Source organism: Aphelocoma coerulescens, chromosome 8, assembly GCF_041296385.1.
Source record: "Aphelocoma coerulescens isolate FSJ_1873_10779 chromosome 8, UR_Acoe_1.0, whole genome shotgun sequence".
Classification (NCBI taxonomy): domain Eukaryota; kingdom Metazoa; phylum Chordata; class Aves; order Passeriformes; family Corvidae; genus Aphelocoma; species Aphelocoma coerulescens.
Window position 1 is genome coordinate 2,447,683 of NC_091022.1, and position 25,301 is coordinate 2,472,983.

The following is a 25,301-nucleotide window of genomic DNA, read 5'->3' on the forward strand; positions in this document are numbered from 1 at the left end:
CCCTATGTACAGGGCAATTTCTTCCAGCTCCAGAAACACCAGAAACAGAGTTGATTCTCTGTAGTAATGACAGCACAGAACAAAGGCAGAGGTGCTGAAGTAGTAGTCAAATGTTAAGAATGTGACACCCACCCATTTCTGAACACCTCTGGTATTGAAAATGGCTTATTTTTGCAGTGGAACTTCAAAAAATCCTGCTTTGGGTAAAAAATTAATTGTAAAATTACTGTTAGATAAGCTATCTTACAGTGTATGTTAGACTGCAATAATGGGACTAATACAGGTTTATTCTTAAAAGATCTAAAGCTTCTCTGCAACACTGTCATCTGTATCATGTTTCTCAAGATTTCAAGGAGTCACAGCTCTCACCAGGAATTACAACTTAAACTAATCTGAATTTGAGTTCCAAATACCTTAGGAGGTGTGTGTATAACATACACACCACCAGCAGCTGTCTCAAACCCACACTTCAAAAGGTATTTCAATCCTGATTGATAATTTACTAATTAAAACCTGAGAGAAAAAGCAGGCAAGAGCCTGAGTAAGAATTGGGGTGGCTTATTCAGATAGAGTTTATCTCAATAAATGTGCTGCATTTCCACTGAGATATCACATGTAAAACATCTTACACCTATAAAAATCGTGTATTTATTTATCTATCTGGACATATACCCAGATCAAAGTTGGTGCAGTTTTTGATTAGAGGCTAAAATATCAAGGTTAAAAATCAGCTTGCCCTCAGAAGAGATTATAAAATGTCCCCAAGAGGAAAAGTCTCCCAAAAAATTAGTCAGACCACTTGCTTTGATGAGCTGCTCTGAGAATGTCTCCTGGAGTTAAATTCCCCATGAGCACAAAGGGAGCTCACTTAGGTGACAACTAAATTAAAAGTAAATATTAATATGTAACAAACCGATTTCAGCTTTTGACACAGGAGTACTTGGGAATTGAATAGATTTCTCCCAGATAAAGGAAATCTACGTTCATGAAGACAGAAGCCATTAATCTCTACGGCCAAAAAGCAACAAGAGGAAATTTAATACAGGCAAATAAATAACAGTAAATATCTGTCAAACAGCATGGCTGCAGCACTGCTAATTTTCCAGCTGCCTTGGTTTCAAATACCAAAGCTTTCATTTTGCAATTAAATTAACTCACATGAAGCAGAAGCACAGCTGCAAGGAAGGACTGTCCCTGGCAATAGCCAATGTCTTCATCGTAGACAGAATAGGCCTAGAAAAAAGAAAAGTCAAACTGTATTTAAAATGCATACAGGCATTACCAAAGTGTGCTCTCATCAATGGGCTATTCAGGATCCTTCCTTCCAGGATCTGAAGGGGCCTACAAGGAAGTTGAAGAGATACATTCCATCAGGAACTGCAGGGACAGGACACAGGGAAGGGCTTCCCACTGCCAGAGGGCAGGGCTGGGTGGGATACTGGGATGAAATTCCTCCCTGGGAGGGTGGGCAGGCCCTGGCACAGGGTGCCCAGAGAAGCTGTGGCTGCCCCTGGATCCCTGGAAGTGTCCAAGGCCAGGCTGGATGGGGCTTGGAGCAGCCTGGGCTAGTGGAAGGTGTCCCTGCCCATGGCAGGGGTGGCACTGGATGGGCTTTAAGGTCCCTTCCAACCCAAACCATTCCATGATTCTCTATGTAACACTACTCCGGCTAAAATAATAAAGGGGGTAAAACTGTAACCACTCTCGTGCTTTCAGGGCTTTTCTAAAAGCACCTCCAGGTCACTCTCAACCCTCCACAGATGCTGCAGTTGTAAATTATTATTTTTATTTTTCAATCAGCATGGAAAAAGTTGGATGCAATTTCCCTTCACTTAAATCAAGGATAGTTCTGCTCAGGTGAGTAATGATAGAACTTCACCAATGTAACATGAAAACCAGGGAAGTTTGTCTGTGGGGAGAATGAATGTTTGTTTTTGGAAAAACAAGTTCTGACATTATGGAAGTAGAGGACTGAAGGTTAGAAAACTGCTGAGAGCTACTCTAACCCGAAGATTTCATCAGAAACAGTTTTCCCATGCCCTTGTTATGCTGAAGAATGAACAAGACTCATTTTCTTATGGTATGACAGACATGCTTTTTCTTACTCCTAAAAAATCCCCAAACTAAAATAACTAGCCTTTCCTTCCCTTCCCCTTTACTTTCCCGAGATGAGAAGACAGATACTGTTTTTAAAGAGATGTCAGAGGATGTTAAGAATTTGAGGAAACTTGAGGAAGTCTAAGCAGCAGCAGCAGCAGGACTGAGATCAGAGGAGAGGCATCCTGAGATAAGTGAGGTACTAAGGTTACAGCCAGGGAAAACCAAAGCAAAGGGCAGAGCCAGAGGCACAAAGGAGCTGCAAGGACCAGAAGATCCACTTTGCCCAGAGCACCACATGTACTCACAGCTCAAAGTAACAAATAAATAAATAAATAAACATGGGAATAAGCATGGTCAGGGGTCCCAGGGAGCCAAACCCACCCACACTGGGGCTGTTCCATGGTATTCCAAAGGTGGATATGCTGCCTCTCCAAAAGGTAATAACTGTAACTCAAAAAATGTGCCTCTTTTCCAGCCAACAGTATGAACAACACTGCAAATTAATTCTGCAGAAATGCTGAAATGAAGAACAAACCACAGTGAAAGTCTTTAAATTACCTTACTTTTTCATTGTGATGGGGAGAATGTAGTATTAGTGAGGAATTCTGAAATGACTCTGCAAGACAGGATTTCTGTGAGTACAGCCTGAGTATTCCACTAAAGGTCACTGTTTCAGAACAATTCAGCCCTACATTTCCTTTGGGAAAAGCTGACCTGGGACTTGCAGCTCTTTGCCCTTTGTCTGTACTGCTCACCACTCTTTTGAAAGCTGTTAGATGGGATTAGTGAGGAGCTGGGTGAAAATAATCCCAGCCCATTGCTCAGTTTCAATGGACAAGAATTCACAGAAAGTCACAGAAATCATTGAAAACTGTTTAATGAACCACTGCAATCTGCTTGCCAGTTTAGAACAGCTCTAGTCACAAAAATCAAATATAAAAGCTAACCTGGGAAGTGTACAATGGCAGATACAAAATTCAACTGGAAAAGAAAGGATGCTCTCTATAAAATAGTTAATTAGCTGCTAAGTACTAAATTAACAGAAGTTACTTTAAATGCTTAAATTAATATTTTCTATGACTAACTAGAATCATCCACTGGTTAATCACCATCATGAATCTATCTCTTTGTTCCCCAGATCTATCCATTTATAGATGCCTAATACCTTGTCTCTGAAGCTTTCCTAAATGCTGTATTACTCCTGGTTTTGATGAGCCAGCTCTGCTTAGAAACAGATGTGCAAAATTACAAACGAGAAATCTCATTTAGGATTTCTTCACACTATATAAAAACCACTTCTAATTTACTTTAAAAAAATCTACGCTGAAAAATGAACATCAAATTATCAGTGCCTGGGGGTTCTCTGTTGTGAGAAGCATTACAGGGAATAATTTGCTGAAAATAGCAATTAAAAAAAAAATAAATAATTGAGAAACCAACACACTGGAGAAAACAAATGGCTTCCAAATTCATAGATTGAAAAGTACAGGAAGTTGTAAGAAATAAAACCAGCTTCTTTTGAGATTCTGAAAGAAGTTGAAGTCACAGCAAAAGAGGGAAAATGAGGAGGGTACCAAAAAAAAAATCCTCACTCTGCAGTTAAACACAAATACATGAAGGAACAACAGCAAAGTTTCTCATAATCAACTTCCTAAACACATTTGAGCTCAGAAATCCATTTCAAACACTTTCAGAGCAGGAAGGCAACGTCTCTGCCTGGAAAATGTATGGGCAATGTAAGAAAGTTGTATTTAAGCTCCAGCAGAAAATCCCCATGAACTTCCCCAGTGTTTGTTTTATTACAGAAGAATCACAGGGTTTGTCACCCTGCTGGAACCATTTCTAACAGGGGATGTGTTGAAGGACCTGTGTCAAACTGAGTATCAGAAGAGATAATAAATTAAAAGGAATAAAATCACTGAAAATTTATTAAGAACAGATGGTATTCACCCAAAAAGCTTGAGGGGGGAAGTAAACTGGTAAACCACTAACTGCCTGATTAGAAGAGATGAAAAAACTGAAACTTTTCTAAGAAGGTTAATCCATAGAACTACAAATCAGCTAGTACTGGATAATTTAGTTTAAATAAAAATATGAAATTAATTAGTGGACATTGCCTATATAGCTCAAAAATGTCCAAGGGCCCCAGCAAAAGGATGGAATCATTAAAAAACCTTTGAAGCAACCAAAAACCATGAAAGAAAATTAACTGCTTGATTCACTTGCTTTTGAAATTAATTTCCACTAGGTCCTTCCCCAAAATCTGATCTTGACAAGCAGCTGTTATCAGATACCTGGACACAAACTTCAGTTCTGCATCAGAATTAGATCAAACAAACAAAGAATCTGCTCTTAAGTCTAAACATGATGATCTTGACAACTAAAGGTTTAGTTTTTAATGAAGTCTCTAAAATCTACATGATTTCATTGCATCTACCCAATGCAAAGAGATTCTGGAAGCTTAATGCACATTACATTTCCAATTATACTGTTTTATTTTTAAGCAACCTATGGGATTTGATAGTGCTGAAATATGATGTAATTAACCAGAATAACCTCAAAAATAAGGCTGCTGCCTACAGATACCACCATAATATCATCTCATTAACTAAAGATCTAAGATTAACTATTTAAGATCTATGCTTCTAAGGAACTGAGGAGCATTAACTTTCTCTTTCCACGTGAATTACAAAAACAAGGCAAAATCCCAAATCCCCTATTTCCACTGCAGTCATTGTAACCTTACAATTTGAAGAGGATGGGATTTTTCCCATATCACAGTCTTTTAACTTACTATTCTCCTAAGCTCTTGAGGAACTTCCAATTACAATGCTCCAGTTCACTGAGATTTTAAATATTCTCTGTCTCATAAATGGGATTTAATGAAGGTTCTGACTTGAAGTCTATTTTCATTCATTTTCACTAAATGAAGATCTCACAGAATTAAGACATCTTTTTAATAGTTATCTGTGTTCTGAAGAGAAGAATTACTACTCAGTTCTTAGTACATCATCATTAGGAAGTGAATTCTTTGGAAGCAGAGTCTTCTCAAAGCCATGATAGAGAACCACCAGCATGCTGGGAAAGTGAACCAAGAATCCAGGGCTGGGCAGAAATTCTTCTTCAAAATAATTAACAGAGGAGAATCTTCCCAGATCAGAGTCTTCTGCAGACAGAAAGATTCCAAGTATGTATCATTTAAAAGACAAGGGAAAGGTGGCTGAATTTAAAACTGAGATTTGGGATTTGTGTAACTGCTGTCTGCGAGTCCCAGCAGATTTAAATATGGAAGAGCAGAGGGTGTGCCCCTCCATGATCTCTGTGAAATGGCCAAGGGAAGCTACTCAGTGTTTAACACAGACAGAGCTCTGTGCTGAAGTCTGCTTTAGTAGATTTAAGCAACTGAGGCGGTGTCTGACACTCAGCCTGTCTCAGGAAAACATCCATACTTTGACACAGACTTTTCACCCAAGAAGGTTTTTATTACATGCTCAGTCACTAAACCATTTTAGTAATAGTACAAGTTAAAACTCCATAGCTAAGTTTATTGTAAGACCAACAGTCTGAAAGCAGTAATATTCCTATGGGTGCAGCATTGAGTATGTATCACATTACACCAGGAACTTCTGCATTAACTGGAAACAGATGCATAGAGAAGGATCCTTATTAATATGTAAACAGAAGAAGACAAGATAATGTTAAAAATGCTTTGCATGAAACAAGATGACAAAATTTACTAGCACTGCTCTTCAACCCAGGAGCAAAGAAAATGGACAATTAAAAATAGATGAGGAATAATTTTTAACTGATTGTGTTTACCCTAAAATTGGCAAATAGATTTCTGCAGGAACAAAAGAGATCTGCTCTTGGACAAATAATTACACCTGGACAAACACTGAAACTTCCCATTTGTAAATCTAAGGAGATACTAAGGATTGAAAAATGTGGAAGAACACATGCACAGTGAGAAGAGGTGACTATCTGAAAAGGCATGCTGCAATGGAATGGAAATGAAAATGCAAAAAAAGTATGAAAATGAGACTTTCAGCTTACAGGCCAGCACTGAGCAGCAGCTCTGCTGAAGCATAATCCATCATTCACAGCTTATCATGGGCATAGAAGCTACTGGTTACAGAAGAGCAACTCAAAGATATTTTTGCATTTCAGTACACAGCAACAAAAGCTGAAACACCCCATAAGGAGCCCACTCAGAGTCAGCATTGCTAGAAAGCAGTTTGTTATTCTCTCTGCCAACGTGGCTACCAAAAACCAGACATTGCAACAACAACCAAAACACAGTGTTTGGTCTCACAGCAAGCCAGCTCTCACACTGATCCTGCACCTCAAACCCCCAGCCAAGTGAGACCGGGATTGGGAAAAAATCCACCAATCTGATCCACAAAGGGGGAAGTATTTAGTAACAAAACAGGTCCTGATAGAAACGATTCCTATCCTTCCACAAGGCCTCAGCTTACTGAGAAACACTGACACCAACTCTGAATCTTGAGAAGTAACTCAACCATTTTCTGAGAAACAGGGAAGCACTGTGTCTGTTCTCCCAGTCTGCCCAGTACCAGCACCCACCAGTACGAGCGAACCTGACTGATTTTCCTGCACTGTGCTCCCTTCTCCCCATTAAAGTCACCCTGCTTGTTTGTTGAACAGGAGTTACTTTAGTAAGAAAATTAGGGAAAACATGTATTGTGTTAAATTCTACACTGCACACACTCCCGGAGAGTCGAGAGGATTAATTCTGCCAAGTGCTCTGATTCCCTGGAGCATGGAGCTGTGAGTACACACGGAGCAGGAAGGCAGGCACTGAGCACTGTTCAGTTATGCATTGTAACACTGAGGTGAGCTCTTTAAATAGAGCTAGAATTTGCAGAGGATTTAAACAGAAAGCATGCAAGAAGCAGCAGTTTTCCCAAAGATTCCCCAGAATTTGTTCTGTGAAAATCCAGCTTAAGTGGTGTCCTCAAGTGAAATCTCCAGTCTAGAATCTCAAACTCTTTTCATTCCTTATCACCACTGTCAGTCCTGAAGTTTATTTTTAGATACTTTGTCACATAAATGTTCTGCAACAGAAAAAGTTTCCATCTTTCCTGATTTCCTGCTGTTCTGAAGAGGACATTAAGAGATGGAACAAAAACCGACAGACCTGTTAAAATGAGGCAGTGAGCTTTTAATGATTCTCCTTTTTATCTGACAGCTCAGATCATCTCTCATTTCAGTGGGGAATGAAGAAAATGCTCTTCAGCTTCTTACCCTCCCACTTGAGGACAGACCTTTCCCAGCCATATTCAATAATCCCATTCTTCCAACTTCTTGCTTTCACATTAGAAGAAGGGCACCAGTACCCAGCACCTCTGGTAAAAGTTATTCTAGTAACATAAAGCTGCCCCATTACTACTTGCAACACAGACTATTACTTTTTATTCCCAATGGAACGACAAGTTTATAAGCAAATTAATTAATCTTGAACAGTATTTCTCAAAAATGCACACACTGGAGAAAACAGTTTATCAATCATGAACTCAAGGTCCAGTCAGACCCAAACAGACATCTGTCACAGCCACAGTCATGTAAGAAGACTGTGAGGATGAAGGAAAAGTTACTGCCTGGGAATCTCCACAGCAGTTGTGTCAGATCTCAACACTGGCAGGTAGGAATAAACCCTTAAGTGTAATCAGTACATTTATGAATAATTCCATGTTGGAGATTGGATATGGCTGTTCTACCAGAAAGGAAAGCTTCCCAAATCCTTCTTTGAACCAATGAGCAAGTAGAAGAATGAGGGAGTCAGCAAGATTACCAGGATTTTGATGAACTCTTCAACAAGATCCCTACCCAAAGGCTTTTTAGGGAACTGAGCTGCTACAGAACGTCCCCTTATGCACTCAAATAATTGATTAAAGGAGAGAAAGCAAAAGGTAGGAATAAACAGTCAGTTCTCACCCAGAGAAGAAAGGTGAGGTCACTCAGAGAACCCTGCAGAAAGACGTGCTGCAAATATTCACAAACCTTAAAGAACACATAAAAATAGCATAGTAACAAAGAGTGCTGATGAGACAAAGCTGTTTGGAGCAGGGAATTACAAATTGACTGCAAAGCTGCTATGCACAACATGTTCTATCAAGAGAAAGTGGCCAAGTGACAGAGGTCATTCTACTCCAGGTAAATACAAAATGCTTCACAGGAAGAGCAGCCCTCAACTTGATGGACACACTGAGAGGTCTCTGATCGAAGACCACAGAATCCCAGAATGGTTTGGGTTGGAAAGGACCCTAAAGCTCATCCAATTCCACCCCCTGCTATGGGCAGGGACACCTTCCACTAGACCAGCTCGTTCCAAGCCTCATCAAACCTGGCCTTGAACACTTCCAGAGATGCAGGGATGGGGCAGCCACAGCTTCTCTGGCCAGCCTGTGCCAGGCCTCACCACCCTCACAGGAGAAGAAGTTTTTCCTAATATCCCATCTGACCCTGTCCTCTGGCAGTGGGAAGCCATCCCCCCTTGTCCTGTTATTCCAGGCCCTTTCCAAAAGTCCCTCTTCAGCTCTTTGGGAGCCCCTTTAGGCACAGGAAGGGGCTCTGAGGCCTCCCTGGAGCCTTCTCTTCTTCCCTTTTTAAAAATGGGGGTTATGTTTCCCCATTTTCATTCAGTGGGACCTTCACAGGATGCCCATGACCTCAAATACAATGGATAGCAGCTTAGCAACTTCATGTGCCAGTTCCCTCAGGACCCACAGATGAATCTCATCAGACCCCATGGCCTTTCAGGCTCCTTGGATCATCTCAAACCTCGTCTCCTACATGGGGCAGGTCCGTGCCTTTGCCTCCTGTGACCTCAGCAGTGATGCTGGAGCACTTGCCAGTGAAAATGGAGGCAAAAAAGTCACCGAGTAGCTCAGCCTTCTCCATGTCCTGAGTCAGCAGGTTTGCCCTTTCCTTACACAGAGAGCCCACATCTTCTCTAGTCTTAGCTTTATCACAGATTACCTATAGGATATTTTCTTGTCCCCCTTCACACCCATGGCACGATTTAATTCTATCAGGGCTTTAGCTTCCCAAACCTGACCTCTGTCTGCTTGGACAATTTCTCTATGTTCCTACCAGATGACCTGCCCTTGCTTCCACCCTCTGCAGGCTTCCTTTTCTGTTTGTCTTTATCCAGGAGCATCTTGTTCATCCGTACAGGCCTCCTGGCACTTTTCCCTGACTTTCTCTTTGTCAAGGATGCAGCAGCTCTGAGCTTCAAGATCCTTCAAGAAAAGAGAACCAACAGCTACAGCAACTTTCTCTGCAGGAGCAGTAGAGGCCCTGAGAGCAAGGAAAGCTCCCAGATTTAGAAAACATGCAGAATTCTTCACATTTCCTACAGAAAGGAAATGACCCAGGAAGGTCTGACATCTGTGCCCCTCTGAAGCTGCCCGCTGGACAGATAACTCCTCTAAGTTGCTTCCAGTTCAGACAGATTCACTCCTTTATTTGTTCTTCATTAAAGTAGACTGAGATATGCCTTCATGAAAAGGAGTTTTTCTTTCCAAAGAATGTTCCCAAATTCTTTCATCGTCCTCACAGAACTTTACAGATTCTTTCCAATGTAGAACAGTTGTCTTTTATTCTGGACACTGTAAGTAAAAGCAGCTGCAAAAAACTGAGTTGCTCAAGTCAAACTGCTCCTACACAACGTTCATCCATCTACACATCCTTTACACCTCATTATTTACCATCCCCTTTTCCTCTGTGTCACCAAGAGATCTTCATGAGACAGGATTTTCTGGTTTCTTTCAGGTGACTAACCAGAGTACATGGAATGAAAAAGGGATATTCCTAATGCCTTGACTGAAATCCAGTGCTGCTGCTTAGGAACCTCCTAGCCAGTCTTTAACTCCTTAATGTGTATCTTGTTTGTGCTCTAACTTGTCCAGCATTTTTACATTCTTAGCATGGCAGGCTACAGGAGCTACAGAATTTCAATCAGAACACCTTCACCAATGAAACCTGGACAACTAACTTTGTGTTAGCTTGTCATGATCTCTTTTCAATAATCTCACAGGGCCTCATAATAACATAATTCTCATATTTAATTCTTGAAAAACTGAATTATTCCATCGTTCTTCACGTAGCTGATATCAAAGTGACAAGCCCACAATTACCTGCATTGTCCTGGTTATTCTTTTCATAGACTGGTGCAGGAACTGTCTCCTGGAGCCCTCTAAGATGAGGGAGAAATCACTACCATTGGTTCAAAGTTCTCTCTGGTTCCCTAATTTTGTACCTTTTTTAAAATATGAATTACTCACAATACTGAACTCCAGTATTGAAGCAGCTATATTTAACAGTCATCCAAATTATTATTTGAATAGGAGTTTGTATCACCACAGAATTGATCTGGGGAACAGGAACATGTATTATTATACCCCAAAGGCAGAACACTTTTTTCTGCTTGCTGTGACAGCTCCATCATTTCTAGCAATCAGCAGGAGGTGGAAACAGCAACAAGGAAGGGGAAGGGAAATGGCTTTGTCTAAGGCAATCATTCATTCTACGTGAATAGAATGAATTCCACATCACAGAATATTCCACATGAATTTCATGTAAAAAAAAAAATTAGAAATTTTAGAATTTAGTAAAATTTTAGAAAAAAAACCCAGAAACTGACTGCCAAAACCACAGCAAAATCTGCAACTGCCTGGCAGAAAAGTACCTGCTTGGCTGCAATCTTTTATCTTCTGGATCTCTCTCAAACAAGAAGTCTGTCTGTACAAGATGGACAAAGCTATTGATTTAGTACCTCAACTTTCTCATGTGCAAATTGGAAAACTTAGAGTGTATTTTATCAGAGGGGATCTGGCAGCTGAGAGTGAAAAGCTCTGCTCACATCCTGCTGCTGGAATGGCCAGCAAACTTGTTCTCTAGCTAATTACCTACAGACATTCTTGTTTAACCTCACAGCAGAACTTGCTCTGAGGGTTTGTTTCTCTTCCTCTGCAAATCTCTCCACCTCAGAGCAAAAGAGGTTCTCCTACACCACACTCCCACTGAAGAGGAGCTCTCACCTCAGCAAAGCCAAGCTCTTCTCACCTGCACCTCAGGAGATACCAAATGCAAGGTTGTAAAAGGTAGTGCAGAAACACCACAGTCTCCACATGCAATCTAAACAGAGCTTTAAAATCTTACTGATTAGCAGCTTGGACCAGAACATGGTTAGCAGGGCAAAATAAAGTCACACAAAATATGGGACATGCTTGAAAACGCAGAGTACTGACTGTACCTTACAGATCTTGTACAGAGATTCCTGACCATCTCCTTCTGTATCCTTAAAATAATCATGTGCTGGATAGGTACGATGGATATCTCGTTTAATGACACTCTCCTGAGCAGAATCCTGTAAAAAAAAGAGAAAAATGCTGACACGTTAACCCAGCAGGAGTATAATTAAAAGTAATATTATAGAAAATTCAATGTGTACTCAACATGGATAATTAGATAACTGCCTTACTGACTTCTCCTCCAAAAATGCTCTGAGAAGAAACTGAAAATCCTTTGTAGTCTCTTATGCAGTTATAGTTTGACAGCTTAACAAGAGCAACATGGCATGTTTTCTGTCCTGCAGGCTTAAGGTTCAACTTCAGAACTCCGAGGAAATTACCAGTTATTTAATTGTTGGTGTGTTTTTACCACAGATCATATACTCACCAAATTGCTCTGGCAGTAAAAAAACAATTAAAAAAAAATAGGCTGTCTCTGTCTTGCAAGCTTAAAGCTCCTAATTTGAAATGTGTATGAATAGAAAGTGTTAATTAAAAACTCACAAAGAATTTCTATAAGAAGATAGGAATCACTGATTGCTGCAAACAGAGCTGACAAACATCACTGTGTGATGAGGAAGTTATATCAAAATGTCAGAGCTGGAACTACAACAGTTAATTATCCTCAGGTTCCAGTGAGCTGCACCTTTAGGTTGGCAAATATCAAATGGTGCTTTTCTCCATTACCTTTGTAATCCTAAAGGAAAAACCAACAAAACCCTCTCCTGTAACTTGGAATATAAATCCCTTACAGATAACTTTCCCCTTGAAAACAGAGTATTTCTGTTACAGAAAAGCTGGTAAACTCTCAGATTGTGTCTTGTTAACCAGGGTTCTCCATAAAAAAGCATCTTTACACCTGCTGGAGTCAGCAACCAGGTAATTTCTCGAATTTAGGTGGTTTTCTAATTCCATGAAGTCTCTACAGTGAGCCTGTGGCACACAATAATGCAGCTGCCTGGAGGGCTTAGCCAGAAGTCTACAGCAATTCCCAACTGCAGTTCCCTTCTGGATCCCTCTGTAGCCAAACACTCGAAGGAATCCCCCTGGGGTGGATCAGGCTGCCCCAGAGATGCAAACCCACTGCTGCATTTCTCCATTCCCCTTAGTGGCACCTAAGGAAACGGATGCCAGAAGCTTAAACATCACCTCGTGCTTCCTCCCTAAAGCTGATGGCTTCTCTGACTCTTGCTATCATTAATTTATCCAATTACAATGTTCTAATGTTCAGTGATCTCAACTGCAGCTTTCCCTTTGCTTGACATTAATACCTCTAGTAGCAGAAAGCAATGTGATCTGTGTTTTGTAAAGTCACAGAACCCCAGAATGGTTTGGGATGGAAAGGACCCTGAAGCTCATCCAATTCCACCCCCTGCTATGGGCAGGGACACCTTCCACTACACCAGCTCATCCCAAGCCTCATCAAACCTGGCCTTGAACACTTCCAGAGATGCAGGGATGGGGCAGCCACAGCTTCTCTGGGCAGCCTGTGCCAGGCCTCACCACCCTCACAGGAGAAGAATTTTTTGCTAATATCCCATCTGACTCTGTCCTCTGGCAGTGGGAAGCCATCCCCCCTTGTCCTGTTATTCCAGGCCCTTTCCCAAAGTCTCTCTTCAGCTTTTTGGAAGCCCCTTTAGGCACAGGAAGGGGCTCTGAGGTCTCCCTGGAGCCTTCTCCAGGATGAACACCTCCAGCTCTCTCATCCATCCTTTCCTCATAGGAGAGGTGCTCCAGCCCTCTAAAATGCCAGGCATATTTTTATGTGCTATGAAAAGGAAAGCTTACAAAGAAAGGTGATGTTTTTATTATGCCAACTGGAACCACTGGAGAAAATAAACATGTTTTTATGCTTTCACCGTGTTATCATGATTATTCTCAGGACATCTAAGCACTGTGCAACTATCAGCAACCAAAGCTAACCCCACTGTCTGAATCATCAGCAACAAAACACAGACTAATAACAAAAGTTTTATAACAAGCAGTTCTCTAATCAGACTTCTTTAATGATTATTTTCATCTACGTGGCTTCCAAATACCAGAGAGGCTGGATAACTGCAGTCTGCCTCCCAGATCCACCTGACCACTCAGTTAAATTGTGAGAAAATGCCTGGAATAGCATTTAGGATCTACCAGCAATGTTTCAGGATCTATTACAGCAATCTGTGACACGCATTTTTCAGCACGAACGTGAGAAGATCCAGGGAAAGTTTCAGGAAGCTCACAACATCCAGCACACACAAGGTTTTCTGGTCAAGCTGAGACACTGAGCTTGGCTGCCCTGTACATCTCTTGTCTTGTCTGGGGAAGCCAATGTGTAACTGAGCACACAGAAGGTCACAAGGAGGATGCCCAAGGTAGGGCCAAAAATATTTGTGTAAAGGCCCAAATGCACAGTAGCTTTCACTGAGTTAAAAAGGAGCCTGAAACAGTCTTTGTTCAGCCCTATTAACAAAAGATGCTTCTAAAACACCTAGAGGAAAACAATTAAATGGGCCCAAAGTAAGATCTACACACAAAGAGTGCAGAATTAACTCCTCCTCAAAAGACAATCTCTCTTCGAAATACAATAAGCCCATCATGTAACAAAACCAAAGCATTAGTCTAGAGAGATCAGCATAGAACTACTTCTTAAAATATATCAAAAATACTTTAGTAAGTTTCTATCTTTTTCCAGGTAGAGTTTGTTGATAGCACTGTTCTCAAGTACCAAAGCACAAGAGTTCACAGACACCTTAATTTAGGTTTTCACACCATTTTTATTCCTCTGAAAGTCATGATTAGTTAGTTTACCAGGAAAAAAAGCTACGGTGAGATGGTTATCAAGGCATTCGGGGTTCTATTGATCTTACTTCTAAAATTCATTTCAGTGCTGCCAACTCAGAGAAAATAATTCTACTGAGGAAAAGAATTATCTTCACATGTCAATGCTATGACAGCTGCCATCCTACTGAACAAGCTCTGCCTCGAGTTGTCTCTCTTCTAGAACAGCTGAATTTCTGCAGTGGAGCAACTGTACTGCAATGCTGACTCCCTGACACTCCTGCCATTCCCAGCTATCAAGAAGCTGCTGAACATGGGCAGCTGATGCCAGAAAGCAGATCAACACAGAAATAAAACAAAGAGAAGAGAAAACTCTATTGAATAAATGTTTAAAGAAAATTAAGGGTACACAGGCAATCACAATTAAGAAATACAGGGCAATCTTTATGCGGGTACTTCAGGAATTGTTTTTTAATTAAGAACATCTCACACACACTCCAAAAAGAACCTCTACTCATTTGCTGTCAACAAGCAGACCCACTCTGGTGATGAACTACAATTAGGGAGCAGAAGAGACCACTGGAGGTAGAGCCTTGTTACCTGTGTTCCAAGAACTGGAGAATAAGCACTGTATCAGCCAGAAGACTTTATTAAGAAAGAGAAATCTCTTGGGGCGTAACATGAGACTCAATACTTGCCCCACTTTTACCCAAAATTACTTTTATGAAAGCAGGCACATCCCTAATGAAAAAAATTCCAAAAGCAGTCAGCTGAGTTTTCCTCACTGTGCAGCTGCCTGCATTACAACTTCTGACTTAATATGGAGAGATGCAGAATTACAGCTGCAATTAAAGGAATTCATGGGTTTAATGTGAGTAGTAAATAAATGATAAACCAGGTAACAGGTGTCTCAAACCTGGCACTCAAACCGAGCAGCACTTCAGACCTCAATCTCCTTGTGCTCCATTTCCCTGGTTAATAATAATTCCCCATCTCAGTGGGGTGTTACGAAAATCAATTAACATCTGAAGCACTGAAATACTGTAGTGATGAGTCCTGCACAAATGCCAAATAGGAGAACAATAACTCCAGCCTCAAATCCTGATCTGTATGGTGTCTAGTAAGGCACAGGATTACACAACGCAAAAACAGTAAGGGGAAAGAAAAAGAAAAGTAAAGCAGCTCATTAGATATGCACTATTCCTTGTGTACACAACCAGGCAGAGAGCCCAGGAAGAAAACAGCCCAAAATGGCAGAACTATGTGTGATCAAGAATACAGCATTATGCACACGAGCAGGCAATTTTCATACTGTACTTCACCTCCAAAGGCTTCTCTCTTGTTGAGCTTTTGACGGGGTACCCTTCCTTCTTGGACCAGGGTAAGAGAGCAGAGGAGGCTGCTGTTCTGCTGAGGTCTTTATTTCACAGTCTCACAGCTTTCTTGAAGGCAGAGTTCGAAGGGGGTTACATGATAAAGCCAAGCAGCAACAGCAGGCAAAAACATCTTCTTCTTCTTCTTCTATATGCTCCATATATTTTTTCTAACAGAAGTGTGGATTATATTTGTTAACTGACCAATAAGATTAACACATGATTCTAGTTTTCCTTTTCTTAACCTATCCTGGTCTAATTCTAACAGTCCTAAGCCTTACACAAGTGTTACACAGGTATTACACAGATTTGTGTATACAGTTTCTATCAGGTCTTATTGTTTATGTGAACACTCCATCTAAAAAATGTGAACAGTATAACTCTATCTATATTTTGTCTAAAGTAAAGAATTCTGTGAAAAGGTAACACTGCTGCAGCAAGAACTGTGTTTAAGGTCTCTGCTGCAGCTTTTTAATGTTTAAGGCACTCAGCATATATTTCTACTAAAGGTTAAAAGTCTGTATTTCTATTTCACTTTGGTGTGACTTCATGTATCTCAGCTTGTCCAAAGGTTTTCATTCAACCCCCCTGCTTTGGCTTCCCTCTGGGCCTGAGTCCAGAGGAGCTTTCACTCCAACAATCTCTAACCTTAAACTCATTCAAGTTGGGTTTTACCACACGTGTTTACACACAAAAATATGATCTGCATTTTCTAGTGGAAGGTATTGCTACCCATGGCAAGGGTTTGGAACAAGATGAGCTTTAGGGTCCCTTCCAACACAAACCAGTCTGGGATTCTCTGTGCTGGAGACTCAGTTCGAGTTCACCCCACTGGCCCATTTAAAAGGTCTGCATCTCTGGTGGGGTTGAAACAGCTGATTTTGCATCACATTGCCCTGCCTGTACTTCATCTCCTCACTAGCTAAAAAAAGCCAGATCCAGAGTACCAAGAAAAGTAAGAAAAGGGAAAAAAAAAATCAAAATGGGCTTTCACCGACTAAAATTACCATGCCCTGGCAATCGGGTGTGTCGTGCTTCTTAAGGATTACATACTGAAACTTTGCTATGTGCTGTATGGAAAGTAAAAATTCCTAGGCCAACACAGACATTCACCACTTGTTTAGCCAGGATGTGAAAACACACATTCTGCTGATACCCAGAGATGGAGGTACCCTCAATAAACCATCTCCTAATCCTGAAAAGCCATAAATTTAAACACTGACTTGCCAGCTGCATGTTTCTGACATTATGACATTGTTTCAGTACCCAACTGTTTGCTGAAGGAACAGATTTTTGGCATATTTTTTATTTTGTTCCTTAAAGTTCTTTGTGGTTCTGTGCAGTTACACACACACACACGGGAATATGAATATTAACTTTAAACCCTCTAACACACAATCACAAACAGGCAAAAAATACAGAATACACAAAAGTGATGAGGTCAGTCAGCCTGGGTTTGAAATGATCTGCACACCTAGCACGTAGCTCTGTTCCCTGTTATTACTGATGTCCAACCAAATTCCTGCTCTCAGTGAAATCTGCCAGCACACTGTGCCAACACATCTTATACACCTCATCAATCCCTTTCCTCTCCTCGTTTTCCATACATATTATAACCCTCCAAGTAGAATGTGTGATCCAGGAAAATCCCAGGTTCCCTACTAATCAGTATTTGGAAAAAAAAAAAAAAAAATCAATAGCTCTTCCTTTAAAAGACACTGAATAAAAGATGATGTCTGGCTTACGCTCAGTTCCTTCTGTAGTGTTTTTGTAACACATACCTTGCAGTTCAGCTCCTGTCTATAAATACATTTTCTCTCAATCATCATCAGCTTTTATTCAACTGAGAGCATCTAACACTCAAGAGAGTACTAATTAACAGAGAAACCGAAACTGAGAAAAAAATAGAGTGTTATTGTTTTTCTTTCTAACAGTTACATATGAATATACTGAAAGTGAACACAGCATTTAGGTAAATTCTGTAAATACCCTGGTCAGCTGAACTTTGCAAATTCTGGCTCACTATCTGCTGTATTTATTGCTCTTTGGACAAAACTGCTTTCCACAAGCAGAAGGAGCAGAAGGCTTCCTGGACACAGGGCCAGATCAATAGTTTGTATCTGAGCAGCCCTGGCAGGTCACACCTGGAGCTAAATTTAGTATTGAAGTCTCTCTTCTCTCATCAGTTTGGATGACTAATATAGCTCTGCCCAAAGGAAGTAAACATCTTTTATCAAATTATGTCCCATTCCCATTCTTCTCAAGCTGTGTTTGACCAAATGGTAGTGGCCAAATTTTGAGAATTCCCAAGACAGGATCCTCAGAAACAATCTACAACATGCCTCTTTTTATACCAGGAATGCAAATACACCTATCACTTCTAAACAGACAGCTCTCTAACTGTTGAAAAGCTAGTGGGACTGGGACTCTGCTGCTTTTAGATACATTACCAGCAGGACTGCACTAGCCAGGAGCTTGTTAGGAACTGTTGCATCACCCACACGACTGCCAAGGAAATGGGAAATGCTGCTCACTTTGGAAGGCTGTCAAAGTATTTCACAGAATCACAGAGGATCATTAAGACTGGGAGAGACCTTTAAGAAAGACTGAGTCCAGCTGACAAGCCAGCATTGCTGTGTTCACTGCTAAATCGTTTCCTCAAGCGCCACATCCACACATCTCTTGAACACTTTCAAGGATGGCGACTTCATCACTGTCCTGGGCAGTCTGCTCCAATGCCCAATCATCCTTTCAGTGAAAAAAAATTCCCTAATATCTGATCTAAACCTGCCCTGGCCCAACTTGAAGCCATTTCCTGTCATCCTGACAGACAGTTTCTCTCAAAACTTAAATCAATCTTAAAACTGCTTGGGAGCAGGATGAGGAGGACATATTGACCACCTGTCCAGCATGAGGTTTTTAACCCTCTCAGCAGCTGCTGCTGATAGATTTTAGCTACAAGATGCTGGACAAGGTAGACCTGGGTGACAGAAAACAACAATTCCATGGTTCTTAAAGACTGTGTAGAAGGAAAAGGGAGTCTGAGAATAATACTAATACCCATGTCAATACTATTCTGTAGGCAGCTATAAAAAACAAAGTGATGTGTTGTGATGACCTTCTAAAGAAAGGAGAAGGAACTGTTGGAGCAAGTCCAGAGGATGCCACAAAGTCAATATGAGGGCTAGAGCTCCTGCCCTATGGAGACAAGCTGAGAAAGTTGTGGCTGTTCAGCCTGGAGAAGAAAAGGTTGTGTGGAGACCTCACAGCACGTTCCAATACCTGAAGGGGCTACAAGGAAGCTGGACAGGGACTCTGCATCAGGCACTGAAGGGGCAGGACAAGGGGGAATGGCTTCACACTAACACAGGGCAGGGTTAGATGGAATATGGGGAAGAAATTCCTCCCTGCAAGGGTGGGCAGGCCCTGGCACAGGTTGCCCAGAGAAGCTGTGGCTGCCCCATCCCTGGAAGTGTCCAAGGCCAGGCTGGAGCAACCTGGTCTAGTGGAAGGTGTCCCTGCCCATGGCAGGGGGTGGAATGAGATGGGCTTTTAAGGTCTCCTCCAAACCAAACCATTCTGGATTCTGTACTGTAGCAGTCACAGAGGTAAGACAGAAACAGCTCTACCCTCAGCAGGGCTGAACCATCAATCAGCAACAGAGGAGATGACATTTTTCTCTATAAAAATCACAACAAAATTAGATTAGACACAAAACAATTCTGCTTAAACTCTCTTGTTCTGAAAAACAAAATATATCCATGACCTTTACTATCTTTGTGGTTTGTTTTCCTTCTCCCTCTCCCATTCTGTACACACTCTCCTATGCTACTGATACATAATTTATTCTCCTTACTCTGCCATATCCTCTCTGAAGCCTGCTGACAGAAGAAAAACACTATTTGTGCTACTGGGCAAGAGGTCAACTTCTGAATGTAGCAGGCTTGGTATTTACTACTGGCATGGAATGCTACAAATTCAGAGTTACTCTTAAGCACTCAGCTTGGAAGCTCCCTGATCTCCCACAAGAGATGGGGCGCTCTGTCCACCACCTGATGGGGTTTGGGTCTGGTTTTTCCCCACACAATGCATAGTTGGTGCATCTGTTTGTAGATACCACAGTATTTCAATTTCTATTTCACTGTGTTTGGGGCTTTATTTGGGTCATGTGATCTTTAGCAGGTAAGATTTCAACCATTCTTTTGTTAAATGTCGGAGACAGTTGTTTAAGCACTGGATTTTGTCTGAGGTTTGATCCGGTTTTTAATGGCTAGTACTCCACAAGGCTGGCTCTCTGGAGGACATGGGGATAGATTAGCCCAAGTAAAAGCCATATTACCCAGTTTATTCATAACCATTTCACCTTTTTCTCTGATATGTGTATAGGCACTACCTTACAAGCAGACAGTTTGTAAAACTGACAAACACTAAAAAGGTAACCAACAGATTCATCCTTGTAGCGAGTATAATTTTGTCCAAGTTCTTTTTGGTTTGCTGATTTTTAGATTAGGTTTCTGATTATGTCTCCTCTGGTAGAGCCATAAATATATTTGTAAAGATCAGAAAAAAATGTTCTTGTAATCAATCTGCAATTTGACATTCAAGTATTTCTGACTCTACCACCAAGGCAGGGTAATTTCCAGAAGCAAGAGGAAAGGTTAAGGCCTCTTTCTGACAAACAGTACTTAACTGCCCCAGTATCAGATGGTTGTGGAAAATCCATGTGAAAATTCACAAGAAATGGAAGAAGTGGTGTATTTGAAACCTCGACTCCTACTTACTTACCCCAATTGATGGTGCTCCAAAACTTGCTACGATTTTTAACAAGTGCCTAGAATTTCACTACAAGAAGTATAACCCCCCCAAAATATAGTAATTCTTAAAAAAACCCCCAAATCTTTAAAAAGAAAACCCTGGGTCTTAGAAGATAAGTTTCCTATAGCATTACTGACCAAGCAGATGTCTGTTTAGTCAGGGTTTCTTTCAACACATTTTTACAAATTCTGAAATTAGGCCTACTTTTGCCATCAAAAGATAACATGACCAATGCAACCAGTTCAAGTCTCATTTTCTGGAGTTGCCTGACTTGTCCTTTACAAGCTGGGTTTAAAACAGAATTCCAGTAAAGCTCATAGCTACACCCTGCTAGCATGCCCTGACCTTTGGCATCTGGTATTGCTTGCTGCTAGCAAAACGTTAATAAAAAGAGAAAATGCTGTGGGTTTATCCAATTCAGTGCCACTGATTTAACAAGGAGGAAATGCCTTGCAGCAGTATGCAGATAAAGAATTGCCAATATATTGTCTTCTAAAATCTCCTTAAGCTTGTAGTCGTTGAAGTGCACAGACTGTTTCTTCAAAAATGAAACTCCTGTCCCTCATCTTCTTAAACAATGGAGTTCTTCCAATAATCCAGGCAGAAACACTTCAGCAAGGCCCTGTAATGTTTACATCCCAATGCAGTTACATCCCAGAGCCACTCCCTGACAATTCAGCAATCTCTAATTCAGCAATCATTTGACAACCTGGACACCCCACTTTTATACTTCCTGTGACAACATCACCTTTATCTTTTTCTTTGCTGCAATGGTACTTCATTATTTTGAAGTACACAGTTTTTTCAACCACTCATCTTCCAGGAGTATTTAGATTCCATTACAGAGTAATCTTCTCAATTCTCTTTATATGCAATCCAAAAGCCAGTGGGTTTGTTGACCTGAGAGCCCTTTGCACCACTCAACACTGACATCAGACCACCAGACCAAAGACTCTGGCTCTTTGGGAGCATAAAAGATCAAAATCACCTTTCAACAAGACGTAATCTTTACTCCAGACTAAGGAAACAGTGCCTGGCAGAAGATGAAGGCCAGCCTGACAGTTTGGGAAAAGGAGAAAAATACAAGCACACAGGTTTTGTGCCTCCCTCAGTCCGAATGTGAAAGTAATTACAAAGATGCCATTAACACTACACTAAAAGGAGAAGTTAGGTAAGGCCAGTTTATCAGTGCCCGTGACACTTTATCTATGTTACCCCTGGTTTTTACACAAATTTACTTTAAGAAGTCCTATTCCTCTACAATTCTTAGCTGAATCCTTCTGAGTGTGTGAGACACTGAAGACAGCTGCTGAACCGCAGAGGAACCCAGCAGGCAGCGCGTCCTGCGAGCGCATCTCTGCAGCTGCCTGCAAGGTGAGGCACGGGCATGAGCAAGTCAGAGAGGCTGATACAGGGAGACTACAGAACCTTAACCCTTCCTCGTTTCAAGGAGAGGAAATGCAGCACACAGGGACACTACACAGAGCTAAAAGTAGGTTTAAGCATATGTTGCCTAGGCTTAGAATGAGTTGTCAGCATCTGAGCTTATTGCTACAAGTCTTTAATACAACTTTGGATGAACTAATGAAGAAAAATAATGGAAGGACAAGAATCACGAGTCTTTGACTGGGAAGGGACCTCTGGCGGTCATCTGGTCCAACCTGCCTGGCAGGGCAGGGCTTCTTGTCCTGGACCATGTCCAAGCAGCTTTTGAACGTCTCTAATGGTGAGGACTCCACGATCCCCCTGGGCAACCTGTCCTGGCTCACCCCCACAGTAAAGGAGTTTCTCTGTAACTTCTGATGGGGCCTCCTGTGTGCCCACTGCCTGGTGTGCCTCTTGCTGGGCACCACTGAGGAGAGCCTGGCTCTGGCTTCTTTACAACCTCCCTCCAAGTATTTACACACATTGATAAGATCCCCTTGAGCCTCTTCTGCTCCAGGCTGAACAGTCCCAGCTTTCCTCACAGGAGAGATGTTCCAGTACCTTCACCTCCTCACTGGCCCTTGCTGGACTCCTGGAGTTTCTAAGGGTGCCTACCAGCTCATTCTGTGTCTCCAGCTCCCAGGCAAACCAGCATGTTCAGGCTACAGAGATTTCTGAATGCAGCTTCCCCAAGTTCCCGAAGCCCCACTCTTCCCAGCGGGGAGAACAACACCACACAGGACAGAGGAAGGGCCATGCTGCACACCCCTGCATGTCACTGGGACCTGTGGGGGCAACGTGTGAATCACCACAAGAAACTCTACTTTTGCTTTTGTGCATTGATCCAGTTTATTCCTATTGTTGGGAGACTGGAATTCACTTTCGATTGCCTCCTCAGATTCAGATCAATACAGCACTGACATCAGACAGTATTTATCTGGTCACATATGGGTCATAACCATGAAGACCAGACAGTGAAAAGAGAGCACAGTACACAAAAATAATCCAAACATAAATTTCAAATGTTACCAGACTTCTATTTACTGCTTTTTAGTGTACTTGACCATTTCTTAAGCACTTCATACAGATACTGTACAGGAAAAACTAGATTTTAGGGATACTGCAGCAGTTCTCTTTGCTTGTCAGAAATCAAGGAACCCTATGTCCATCTCTCATTTAATGATTAAGTTTAATTATTCCAATTATTCTGACTGTAATGGGGAGGTTATCTGGGTTTACACATAATCCTGTTACTTCACAATAATCTCTTACTGATTCCCCTCATTTTCAAAGTAAGAAATGAACAAAATTTCTGTTGATGTCTGTGCACTCTCCGTAACAAAAAAAAGTGGATCTGTTTAAATATGCTAATTTTAAGTGAACCAACACTGCCTCCTTGGCACCTCTGACATTTCTGTCAATGAGCAATACAAAAGGGAAAATCAATGATTTCCCATCCCATAAGAAACAAGGAATAACCATGAGATATATAAAACCAGCTGCTCTCATCATCACAAGATGCAATTAACTCATTTCAATATAAACCCTTCCAGGCAAGGAAGAGTAAAGCAAAGTTATAACAATAAAATGAAAACAAACTACAAAGAAACACTAATCCCTTCATGTAAAGGGTATTTCTGAAAAAATACAATGCGACAGTGCTTGTTTTTAATTCTACAGAAGCACCTTCCTTGCATTTGCAGTCATAACATGGCTCATTTATGTAACTCAGGATGTTAAAGTCTACATTAAAAGCCAGCAACCATGGACTTTTTAAGTAAAGCTAAATTGACTTACTTACTTATTACGTTTACCCCCCAAGAAAAGCCCCACAGCTGGATGGAAGCATATTTTCCTACAATACTTTTCAAGGATCACCATCAATTAAATGCAATTTTATGATTTGGGGGTTTTGTTTACTGGATTTCTAGGTCATGACATTTAGCAGAAAGAAATCCCTTCCCCATTTGTTAAACAAGGTTGTATCCACCACCAATTAATTCTCATACACCAGGCTGTGCTGCAAAGACTTCCAAAACTCACATGGAAAAAAATCTCCAGGAAATCAAACTGACTTAGCAACTTCCACATCACCATATCCTTCTCACCTCCAGGAACATCTAAGATGTTATTGGCAGAAGGAGCAACAAAAAGGGCATCCTGTAATCAGGAATGACAGGAAACTAGAAAGGCACAAAGGGGACCTCCTATATGGCTCAGCAGGGCTGGCTGGAAGGAAACTTGAAACTCCTGAGGCTTTCTCCACAGTGCCAACATAAAGGACTCCTCATAAATCAAGAGACATCAAGGTAAGCTGCTATTTGCAAACGCTCACTCCAAGCTGGGCAGCGCTTCTGCCGCGGAACGAGCGACACCACACAGAGACAAGGTTACACTGAGGGCTTGATTTGTTGAGATGTGAAACCTTGATCTTGTTTTTCCTCCTCCTCTTTTTTCCCTTCTGGATTTCTAGACAAAATACTTCTCAAGAAATGTTGTCACTGTATGCCATGTATATTTGCCTGAAGTGAAGGAGAGGCTTCAATCCGTGGTTAAATCACCTCGAGTGCTTCACGAATGTGATTATGGTCAACAGCAAAGGGGGAAAAAAGTTCTGTTGGACTCTCACTGTGCAGAAGAGTCAGTGGGCAACGAGCAGCAAGCAGGGACTGAAACACAGGACAGAGTAAAATCTAAGGCAGGAGAGAGGGAAACAGAATTAAAGAGAAAGGGGTAGAAATTAAGACAAGAACAGGTGGTGAAATGGAGAGGACCAAGAAGAAATAAAACAAGATAAAGGATGGGAGATGAAGGAAGTACCAGATAGACTGTATTTAGTTCTCATTGACTCATAAAGGAATAAATCAAATATCTTCATTTAAATCCATGAAAATCAGTTTTGGTTTTACACTATGCAAGCTACAGAACTTCATAAAATCTAGTTACAGCTAGAGAAGTAAAAAGCCTTTTACTTTTTGAGTATTACATATACTAGACTATTAAAGCAATCCTACTGGTTCAAGAACTCTTCAAATCCTACAATATACTGATGGAGATTAAAATTTAAACTTCTTAAAGTTGCTTATATCTTTGTACTTATTTAAGTGGATATTGACTTTTTGGGACACTGCTGCTTACTTCTTGTACTTAATTATCACAGCTAAAAAGAACTGTTGAAGAAAGCCTTGTGTGCACTGCAGTAGTCTCGGATCCAGATGCTTACAGATATTCCTGAATGAATACAGATACCCAGCACTCTTCCCAACAAGCACTGCTGTCTTTGCATTACACTTCCCCATCGTGTTTAATTGACTCTTTAAGATCTCATTTGGTTCCAATGCATAATTCCTTATCTGTGGCACCTTTGCTCCCTCACACCTCCCTTACAGGGCTTTAACAGAGCATTTGCCACTTCTACCACCAGGGCCAACTGTTACCTCACAAAGTGAAGGAAATATCAATTGGAAGAGCCACTCAGAAGTGTATAAATGTGTATCAGGGATAATCACAA

The 25,301-nt window shown here is 41.2% G+C and overlaps 1 protein-coding gene across 4 annotated transcripts in view; it reads right to left on the bottom strand.

The window, feature by feature from the left end:
* The window catches only part of RABGAP1L (RAB GTPase activating protein 1 like), a 236,230-nt gene that overhangs the window by 94,539 nt on the left and 116,390 nt on the right, over nt 1-25,301 (bottom strand). For all 4 annotated transcript variants that reach the window (XM_069022719.1, XM_069022720.1, XM_069022721.1 and 1 more), the window contains 2 exons: nt 11,378-11,491; nt 1,159-1,233 (listed from right to left, as the gene is read on the bottom strand). In XM_069022719.1, the coding sequence (XP_068878820.1) occupies nt 1,159-1,233; nt 11,378-11,491 (189 nt within the window). The remainder of the gene's footprint in view (nt 1-1,158; nt 1,234-11,377; nt 11,492-25,301) is intronic.